At 29.5% G+C, this 11,143-nt stretch overlaps 1 protein-coding gene across 1 annotated transcript; it reads left to right on the plus strand.

The window, feature by feature from the left end:
- The first annotated feature begins 1,759 nt into the window (after window positions 1-1,759).
- On the plus strand, window positions 1,760-4,613 carry LOC108452509 (scopoletin 8-hydroxylase-like). Its single transcript, XM_017750305.2, has 3 exons — window positions 1,760-2,353; window positions 3,430-3,775; window positions 4,183-4,613. The coding sequence occupies exons 1-3, from the start codon at window positions 1,854-1,856 to the stop codon at window positions 4,435-4,437; spliced, it is 1,101 nt and encodes a 366-aa protein (XP_017605794.1). The 5' UTR covers window positions 1,760-1,853; the 3' UTR covers window positions 4,438-4,613.
- The last annotated feature ends 6,530 nt before the right edge of the window (window positions 4,614-11,143 follow it).

Consider the following 11,143-nt stretch of genomic DNA (forward strand, 5'->3'; position numbering starts at 1 on the left):
GCAATTTCAATTAAAATGATGAAGTAGATTTTTCCTTAAATTTGTCATTCTAGCAGAAAATAAGAAGAAGAAATTTTGTGTTGTATGATTAATTATAAGGTAATTAAGCCATGACATAGTTAGAAGGGGTATTTTAAGAAAAGATACACATCATTATTTTAACCAGAATAGTTAAAAGTGTTAGCTATTTGAAGTAATTAATAACATTATAAAATAGAGACCAAATTATGTCAAAAAATAAAGTATAAGAGTTAAATCGTAAATTTGAGCATAATAGAGACCAACATTATAATTTGACCAAGGAAAGAGAAAAGGATAGAAAAACTAATAAAGAGAAGAAATTTTGTGTTTTATTTTTATTTTGGGATAAATCTCAAAACTATATATAAACTTTGATCAAATATATAATGTTATACATGAAATATGATTTTGTACAATACATGAAATTTTGATTTGATTCAATTTTCATAAATCACTAAAATAATTATCGGCAGAGCATCAATTTATGTTACATATTGCATACACAAATAATTATATTTATCTAATATGAAAAAAAATTTGACGTATTTATTTCTTTAAATGTATATAGTTGAATCACAATCAAAATTTTATGTATACAGTTGAACCATGATCAAAGTTTCATGTATATAATTACACCAAATTAAAATTCATAATATCAAAGTATACATTAAATCAAAGGTTCATGTGCTATTTTACGATTTATCCTTTATTTTAAGTTTAAAGTGTGTAATTATTTTTATATAAATTATGGACTGATATAAATTTTAATATTTTATAGTTTTACATTAAACAGGTTTTCTGTAAGTTAATTTATAAATCTATTTAATAATTATAATTAATTTATTAGAGACTAAAATATTTTAAAAGTTAAATTATGTTTTTGAACTTATTTATATGAACAATAACTCACAAATCAATTTAATATACATAATTCTTTTTCTAAATTATTATCGTAAAATAAATTTCATGATTGAAATGCTATAATATAATTTTAACTTCATAAATTAAATAAATATTTATCTACTTAAATTTAATTTCAAAATAACTTTCATTATAAAAAGAAATTGCAAATCCCGCTAATTTATATTATGGTCCCAATTTTATATTGTCCTGATTTTTATTTGGTTAAAATATGCTTAAATTTTATTTCGAAAAATTAAATTCTTTTTATTTTTAAAATTTTAAAATTTAAATCAAGTATTAATACCACTAATTTTTTAGTTAAAATTGGCTGTGTAACATTTTTTAAATAAAAATTTGTTTAATAATTATGTAATTGAAAAATTAAAATTTTAAATTTAAAAATAAATGTACTAAATTTCTTAAAATAAAAAAAACTATTATTTAAAAACTTAAACATTTTGCAAAATTTTGCTTCTTTCAAATAATCAACTTTACCCACACTATTACATAATTAATTATTAGTTAAAATATGTTAGTAGTCCTATACTTCAATAAAATTTTAAGATTTAATCCTCTTATTTAAAAACTTAAAATTATGTCTTCATACTTTTTATTTATTATAATCATTACAATTGTAAATATTTTATGTTAATATTTGTCAATTTTAAATTTTGATTAAAGCATCCTATGTGATATGATTGACGTGAAATGTTTTGATAATTGAAGAGCTTTTAAAGTATAATGGTTAAATCTCAAATTCTATACAAGTACAGGGACTAATAACATATTAAACCAATTATTAATTATTATCAATCCATTAAAGTAGAAAATTTCAGCCATTTCTCCTCTATTTATAGGGTGACATTACTGCTCATTTATTCATTCAAATCTTAGTTTTTAGATTATTTAAAGTATATAAACCTTCAACAATGGGTCCAAGCTTCGACGACGGCACCTCACTCTACAACTTCGTCGTCCGCGACGGAAACGGCGTCAAAGGAATGGTGGATTCCGGCTTAACGACGGTGCCGGCGGCTTACACGCAACCGCCGAGAGAGCGGATCGATAAGGAAAGGGCGCGAAAACACGAGCAACCGCCGATCGATCTGTCGAGACTAGATGGACCTGAACACGATGAAGTCGCCGTCGAGATCGTTAGAGCTGCCGAGACTCTCGGCTTCTTCCAAGTAATCAACCATGGTGTCCCGGTTGATCTGCTGGAATCGCTGAAAGACACTGCGCATAAGTTCTTCGGCCTGCCGCCGGAACAGAAGGCCGTCTATCGGTCGGAAGTTAGTCCGACACCGCTGGTGAAGTATGGAACGAGCTTCGTGCCTGAGAAAGAGAAAGCTTTGGAGTGGAAAGATTACATCAGTTTGCAGTACGTTAATGATGCAGAAGCTCTTCAACATTGGCCCAATGAGATAAGGTGCGACGAAAAAAGATTTTTTAACACTTAATTTTAAAAAGTTATAAAGTGTTGATTAAATTATTTAAAAGTTTTCATAAATTATTTAAAAATTTTTATTTAACTCATTGAGTAATTAAATAGTTATTGTATGATTTTTTTGTTCACACTATTTGTACCAATCAAAAGTTCTCATTTCTCTTCTCTTCAACATTTAATTTTTTTTATGAAATAACTTTGAACGTCATCAAACTACAAATCAAAATATAAACAACTCTTTTCTTTTATTTCTGACACTGACGGTAAGATTGACTTAAACAAAAAATTTTAAATAGTTTAGTAACCATTTTGTTACATTTTAAAGTTGAGTGACCAAAACTTAAACTTACTAATAGTTTAGTGACATTGGGTGTAGTTTACCCATTAAACACTCAAGGTCATTAAACTATTAATAAGTTTATGTTTTGATCACTAAATTTCAAAAAGTTACAAAATAGTTATTTAACAGTTTTTATTTAAGTCATTGAATTATTCAAAAATTTTTATTTAAGACATTGGCCTGTTAAGTTTTTCTTTTAAAAAAAGTTTAGTTGGCGAGTTTTAAGCGACTATTGAGAAGAAAGTTGTTTAAATTTTAGTTTGTAAATTTGTGGTGTTCAAAATTATTTCATGGAAAAAAATTAAATTGTATAAGAGAAGATGAATGAGAGTCTTCGATTGGTGTAGGTTGTACGAACAAGGAAGGCCATGCAACAATGATTTAAATAAAAACATTTGAATAGTTTAATGACCATTTTGTAACTTTTTAAAGTTGAATGACTAAAATATAAACTTACTAATAATTTAATGACCTTAGGTGAAATTAACCCAAATTTAAATTTTAAAAATTCAATGAAACGAATAGATTTGAACATGTAAAAATCGGATGAGGTTGATTGAATTATTATTAATATTCGATTCAATTTTAAAAAATAAATTATTACAAATTAGTTATAATTTTTTAAATAATTCTGAACCGTTTTCACTCTTAAATTAAATACTATAAAAACATTCTTTTAATAGAATTGAGAAATACTTACATGGTTTTTGTTTTCTAGGGATGTTGCACTTGAGTACTTGAGGACATCAATCATGATGGTGAGAAAATTGCTTGAAGTTTTGATATTAAATCTTGGGATGAAATTGGTAGATCCAAAAATTGATGCACTCATTGATAAGAAGATGGTTAATATGAATTTTTATCCAACATGTCCTAATCCGGAACTTACGGTAGGAGTAGGGCGTCATTCTGATATGGGTACTCTTACAGTTTTATTACAAGACGGAATTGGTGGTTTATATGTGAAAATCGAAGAAGATATGAAATATGGAAAGAAGGGAGAATGGGTAGAGATACCTCCTACTCCCGGTGCCTTGGTCATCAATGTTGGAGATATGTTACAGGTACATATCAATCATTCAATTATGTGTTTTTGACTTTTTTTTTTTTTTAAAACAAGCCTCGATTTTGATAGGTTGCTTGAACTAATTGAGATAAGGTTAAGGATTTTAACCCTCAATTTTGATAAGTTGCTTGAACTAATTGAGATAAGGTTAAGGATAATTTTTGACCCTTTTAGTATAAAGGAATCAAATGACTTCGTTTTTAATTCAATTGATTAGTCTGATCGTTTTGGTTTTTATAATTATGATTGTGATTCAAATTTCTAAATATTATCTTTTAAAGATGATCATGAGGTAATTGAACTAAGATTCAAATCTGTTAAATATTATCTTTTATCCGAATTCAATTTAAAACACTTCCAAGCTCTAAACCTAATTATAATTTAACTAATTTTTTTTATCTGCAGGTATTAAGTAATAAAAGGTATAAAAGTGCAGAACATAGAGTTCGTACTACAAACATAGCATCAAGGGTCTCAATACCAATCTTTACGATTCCAAATTTAACGGAAAAGATTGCACCATTACCTCACCTTGTAGAAAAAGACGGAATTGCTCATTATAGAGAATTTATGTTTGTTGATTACATGAAAAATTTTTTCGGAAATGCTCATGAAGGCAAAAAATCTCTTGATTTTGCAAAAAATGTCGATTCTTCTTGATCGATGGTCAAAAAATTCGATATTCATAAATTACCGATAAATTAAAAGGTGAGTTATTCACCTTGAAATCTTACTTTGTTTCATTTTGTTATTATTATTATTATTATTTAAAATTACTCTGATGCGAAGTTATATGTACCACATTATTCTCCAATTTCCATATTTTAAATTCAAAATGTTGTAACGTTGAAATTTTACTTATTGTAACCATTTTTTTGAAAAACGGGAATTGACTTAGATTTTGAAAAAAGAAAACGAATAGAGGAGTCGCCACCAATCCTTTTTGATGAGGTGTGATCGGGTCACCTCGTAAAAGTGGTTGTTTTTAATAAATGGTTTGATTTATTTAAACAACGATTTTGGTCCACGTAAATCAACAAAACAGGTTCGGGAGTCGGTTACGCACGAGGAAGGATTAGCACTCTCGATACGCCCAAAATTGGTACCTAGTTGATTAATTAGTATCTTAGTGTCGAAGATTTGAAAACTTGAAAGAATTTAAAATACAATCCTTCTTAGAATTAATGCTTATTTAACAATGATCGAATAAGTTAAAACGGATGTTAAGGACTCCCTCTTCTCGAAATAATAAAACGTCACTGTAACGCCCCAATTTTCGGGAATCCTGTGAATGTTGGCTTAGGTTTAATTATGTTAGTGGGCCTCTAGAAAGCCCAAGCTTAAGATAGAACCCGGTAATTTTAGTTAATTTTTGTTCCATAAGAAAAAGGGAGTGAAATTATGAAATAGGACCTATGTGAAAATGTTTGAAAATGCTATAGGCTAAATTGAAGTGGCCAAATAAATAGGAGTGCAAAATAGGAGGATTTGCATGACAAACCTCCCATTTTTCATGAAGTGGCTAGCCATCATGTTGTTGTAGACAATATGAGTACTTGATATCCATAATTTATGGTACAAATTGATACAAATTGATAATGGGTTAGGTAAATGTTCCATGATAATGGATTAGGTAAATATTCCATGATAATGGGTTAGGTAAATGTTTCATGATAATGGTTTAGGTAAATGTTTCATGATAAGAAATTCATGTCTTTTGTATTAAAGAATTAAATGGATGAAATATGAAGTTTTATTAAAAGAAAAAGGGGTGAAAAGAACAAAGTTTTGTCCATCTTTGTTCATCATAGCTGAAAGTTAGAGAAGAGAAAGGAGAGGAGAAAGCTCTTGAGTATTCGGTCATTAGGAGGAGGAAAATTGAAGGTAAGTTCTTGGTACCTTGCTTCTATTTTGAGGTTCATGAGTTCTTCTTGATTCTACCTTAACTCTTGAAGCATATTTTGGTTTTAGTTGTGTTGTGAGCATTTAGTCATGAATTAAAATGAAGGAAATGGTTGTTGTTTCATGTTCTTTTGATGAAAAATGGAAGATAGGTGAAGTTGAGCCAAACAAATGAACATGCATGTGCCTTAGATGCTAAAGGAAAAATCGGCTAACATGTTGTGCTTTAAAATGATGAAATGGAGATTATACTTAAGTAAAATCATAGATATGTGATGATTGATTGGTGATATACATGTTTAAATAACATGCATGCAAGTTAGGTGTGAAAGAGTGATTTGGTAATAAATCTGCTTGGGACAGCAGCAGTAACGTGACTTTGGAAAATCACCATAAATTGTGGGAGATGAATTAGAAGCTGAATAAATTATGTAATTAAAGCTTATTGAGTCTAGTTTCTAATGAAATAAACAAGAACATATTTTGAATTCTGTACAATGAGAAATTTGATTCGTAATGAAGAGTGGTCAGATTAGTCAAACAGTGAAACATGGGAAACTTTGAGAAAAATCTGGTATTGATTGGCTAAACCAAAAATTCTGAAAATTTTATGGATAGAAGATATATGAGTCTATTTTCAGGGAAAATTAATGGAAATTGATTTGGAGTTTCGTAGCTCCAGTTATAAATAATTTAGTGACTGTTGCTCAGGAAGACAGCTTGCAGTGAAATTATGATTATGTGGTAAACATTGACAAAAATTTGTTAATGAGTTGCTTATTGATTTCTTATAAGCTTACTATAATCTGTAGGTGTGGTTGGCCGAATATGGTATGGGGTTAATATGTAGTTCGTGTTTGAATAGTTAGATTAACGTGTTAGTAATCCAATTGTAGGCAATTCGTGTGTATGGATCTCGTCAGCATATCGTCGCAAACAGGTGTGTAACTAACACCCTCTTTCTTAGTCTAGATCGGCAAAAGCCGAAATGCCGAAAACCAGTATTTTCTAGATTTGCGAGTGTGCGAATGCTCGTGAGGTAAATTGATTAATGTTTTTGGTAAGCTGCAATGTTTGGACTGCAAAGTGCATGATTTCTGTGCCCTCGATATTTTTGGGCTTAATGGGCCAAAATTGGAATGATGGGCCAACGGGCCCAATTCGGTAAGAACCCTCGGTAGTGATTCTGTTAGTATGTGAAAAGTAGGAATATGCATGAAAAACCCTAAAAGCAGCTAAATTACTATAATACCCCTATGTATGGAAAATTACTGTTATACCCCTAGGTGCAAAATTACCGAAATACCCCTAGGGTTAAATTGACCTAAATGCATGTTTGACTGTTGTTATTTACTGCATGCCATGTTGTTATTATTTGATGCATGGGACTGGGATATTGACGGAGGAAGTACTGAAAGTGGCTTGTTCACGTCTTGGAGGCTTTGCCTCAATTCTTTGATAAGCTGAGCAAAGAAGGTGCAAGCTGGAGTGTTAAATTTGGGTGGGTTGAGCTATTCCCACATGGAGTGTATGGCTGGTGCGGGTGGAGTGTAGTGGTTGGTGGGTTGAGTAGTCTCCCCAAATGGGCTTGCATATGTTCTTGATGTTGCATGTATTTTGAAATGGGCCTATGGGCCATCTTGTTATCTGAATAAGGGCTAAGGCCCGTTTATTATAATCTGAAAAGGGCTCGGCCCAGACCACTGTTACTGAATGGGCTTAGGCCCAATAGGCTTGAGTGACTTGGGCTTTGAATGGGTTTTCCTTACACACGAGTTTCCCAAACTCACCCTTTTATTTTCATCCACGCAGAAATCCCCAACCATAGTGGGCTTGGAGCTGTGAGGGAATTCGGAGTGGCCACCCATTCTGAAAGTTTGATTTTCTTCTGGTGAACTGGACATCCTTTTAATTACGTTTGAGGTTTTAGGCTTTTAAATGTAATAAGGCCGCTTATTTATTTTTGATGGTTTTTAATATGTATTACTAAGATAGGTAATACTTATTTTAACTGTTGAAATTGGATAGCTTTAGGGCGCGTTTTCAAAAACAATAGTTGATTTCAAAATAACACGACAACAAGCAAAGCTTCCGCAATGAAAGTATTTTCCAAAATTAATCACTTTTCCTAAAAATGACTTAATTGAATCGGTTTCCTAGAAATATCCATGACGTTAAGGTGTGGCAATGGCGGTATGCATGTCTAGGATTGGATCCGAAGGAGCTTGGTATAGCGATCCGATGGACTCACCACCTCTTTTCCGGTTTCCTACCTGGTACATAGCTTCCATTCACTTTAATCCTTAATGAATTAATCTTTTGAACATCAAGTACGATTTTCTGGACTTAGAATGGAATTCTTTTTTTATGTTTTTGATGTGGCATGTCGGATCCGGCCATAACTTCTGGGCCGGGTTTGGGGTGCTACAGTCACGCCCATTAAGTTAGGACACGACATTTCGAACTTTGAGGATGAGCTTGCCTTTATTTGAAATTCATGTATTTTAACCCCCTTTTTAAAAGGGTGTTCGACTATTTAGCGTAAACAAGAAAAATCGAAACCCAGTAAGTTAGGGCACGATATCTCGAATTTCTAAATGCTGAATATTGCCTTTGTTAGCAAAAATCTTATCCCGAGGTAACAAAATGTCACATCCGGTAAGTTAGGGCACAACACCTCGTATCTCCAAGAATAAGCATTTTTCAAAATTCGAATTGCGATTTAAAAGAGTATTCCGTTATTTAGGTTAAATGAGAAAAGTCGAAACCCAGTAAGTTAGGGCACGATTGTCTCGGATTACCAAATACGGAATATTTACTTTTATGAAAGAATTACTTTAATGTATTGAGTAAAAAAAAATTAATGCGATTTATTATAAAATACAAAAGCAAATTATGGTATTAACACGTATAATAACATAATGATAGGTGCGATAGTGTCAAATACAATAGTATGAGCAAAAAAGAAAAAATAAAAACAAGGCTAGTAAAATATAAAACAAACGCGTAGGGAAAATGAAATAAGCAAATACATAAATAAATAAAAATGGCAATGATAATGAAAACAATAATATTAATAATATTGATAATAAAAATAGTGATAAAAGGATAATATAAAAGACAATAATAATAATAATAATAATAATAATAATAATAATAATAATATAATACCTATGATACTAATAATAGTAATAATAAGAAAATTAATATTAGTATTAATAATAATGGAAAATAATAATAACAATGATAATATAGTAATAATAATAAAAGTGAAATTGATAATAATAATGTATGTTAATAACAATAATAATATATAAAGGATAGGAAATAATAATATGGTAAAAATGACAATAATATGATAATAAAAATAATAGTGGTGGTAATAATGATAATAGTAAGAATATAGTATTAGAGGTAAATACATAATACATATTAGAAATAATCATAATATTAAAAACAACTATTAATAACTACATAAATAGACATATAGTAGTAGTATATACATGATATAGTTTAAAAATATAAACGTAAGATAATATGAGAAATAAAATATATAAATGATATAGTATTAAGGTATATGCATAACAATAAAAATACAATATTAAAAGATATATATATATATATATATATATATATATGTATACATAGTATAATGTTAAAATATTTACATAATATAATAATAATAATAATAATAATAATAATAATAATAATAATAATAATAATAATAAACTATTAATAATATTATATAAACATATACATATATTCATTAAGGATGTATACATATAATAAAACACATGCTAATATTAATAACAAATATAATAAGGATAAAAATAGATATAAATATAATAATATGTGTATAACGTGGTATTAAAAATATGTGCATAACATAGTATTTAAATATGTATACATAAAATATATATTAGGAGTAATAATAATATTAAAAACAACTATAAATATATATATAAATAGATATGTAGTAATAATATATACATGTAAAAATATACATTAATATTAACAATAATAATAATAATAATAGTAATACTAATAATAATAAAATACAAAAACAAATATGATATAATAATATTAAATATAAAGTAGTAAATAATAATAGCGGATAAAAATACACATATATATACGATTTTAGAAGAACATCAAAAGATTATTAAATATAATATAATAATTAATAATAATATTAAAAGAATAATGATATGTTAAAGATAGTAATAAAAGGAAAGCAATAATAATAATATAATTGATACTAAAAGAAAATATATAAATATATATAGGATAGAGAATAATAATAAATATGATAATAATAGATAATAGCAAAAATATAATATTACAAACAATATTTAAAAAAAAAAAGGCAAAAAGGACGAAATCGAAATTAAAACAGAGTTCTTGGGGTGCAATTAGAAATAAAAATGGGAAACAGGGCCCTATTGCAATGCACGAAAATAGAGGAGGACCAAAAAGGAAATTTCCCCGTCCCTTCAAAACACAGCACCTGGTACGGGACTAAAACGAAATACGCGACAACTTCATGGGGAAAATTTTAAAATAAAAAATCTTGATTGCAAAAGCTTGAAAAAGCAGAAGGACCGCACGCATAAATTCTCCCTTTAAACAAAAACACGCGGATCCTCTAGCGGGCCGGGTAGGACGGGTCGGGCATAGGCCAAAACGACGTCGTTTTGGGGTTAAAGGGCAGCCTCCAAAACGACGTCGTTTTGGGAGGCTATATAAGGCCAAATTTTTTTAAAAATTTTCATTTGTAGCAAGGGAAAGAAAAAGAAAGAAAAAAAAAAGGAGAAGGAGGGAGAGAGTGAGGTGATTTCCGGCACCAGGGCCGGTCACCGTCCAGTCGCCGGCCACCGTGGAAAAGGTCAATTTTTTTATATTATTATTTTTTATTTTCCTTTTTATTATACTATTTATAAAAAAATATATGTGTGTATGATTCGAAAATAAATAAAAATGAAAAGATTTAAATCACCTTAGACTTTGGATATTGGTGTTTTGGTTGCTTGATTGGTGTTGTTCTTGTGTTGTTCTTTTAGATATAGCTAAAATCTCTGCTTGGTATATAAATCTGTTAGTATTGATAAAAAAAGTCGAAGAAATAACAATGGTTATTGATTTGGCTTTTTATAGCCATTTACAATGCCTTTGTTTATTACTTGCTGTCCTCTCTTCCTTTAATTTTACAGGAGCAAGTGGAGGTGACGTGACTAGTCAGTGGTAGCAGAGGCTGTGGCCAGGCAAGTGGTGATGGGACCAGAAGCAGTTGGTCGAACGGCTGACAAGGCTAGGATTTTTTAGGTTTCTCTTTTTTTTTTGATAAATGTATTTGGACTGTTAATCTTGGGCTTAGGGTATTTAGGGTTTGTTGGGTATTAATTTTTTGTTTAAGTTGGGCCAAAATTGGGCCTCAACATTACTTATATAGAAGGTTAAGAAAGCT

Source organism: Gossypium arboreum, chromosome 11 (genome assembly GCF_025698485.1).
Source record: "Gossypium arboreum isolate Shixiya-1 chromosome 11, ASM2569848v2, whole genome shotgun sequence".
Classification (NCBI taxonomy): domain Eukaryota; kingdom Viridiplantae; phylum Streptophyta; class Magnoliopsida; order Malvales; family Malvaceae; genus Gossypium; species Gossypium arboreum.

What these genes read in the sequence shown, in the direction of transcription:
- LOC108452509 (XM_017750305.2), top strand. Translation starts at nt 1,854, where the DNA reads ATGGGTCCAAGCTTCGACGACGGCACCTCACTCTACAACTTCGTCGTC. An exon ending in CATTGGCCCAATGAGATAAG is followed by an intron (nt 2,354 to 3,429) that starts GTGCGACGAAAA and finishes TTTGTTTTCTAG; the next exon opens with GGATGTTGCACTTGAGTACT. An exon ending in ATGTTGGAGATATGTTACAG is followed by an intron (nt 3,776 to 4,182) that starts GTACATATCAAT and finishes TTTTATCTGCAG; the next exon opens with GTATTAAGTAATAAAAGGTA.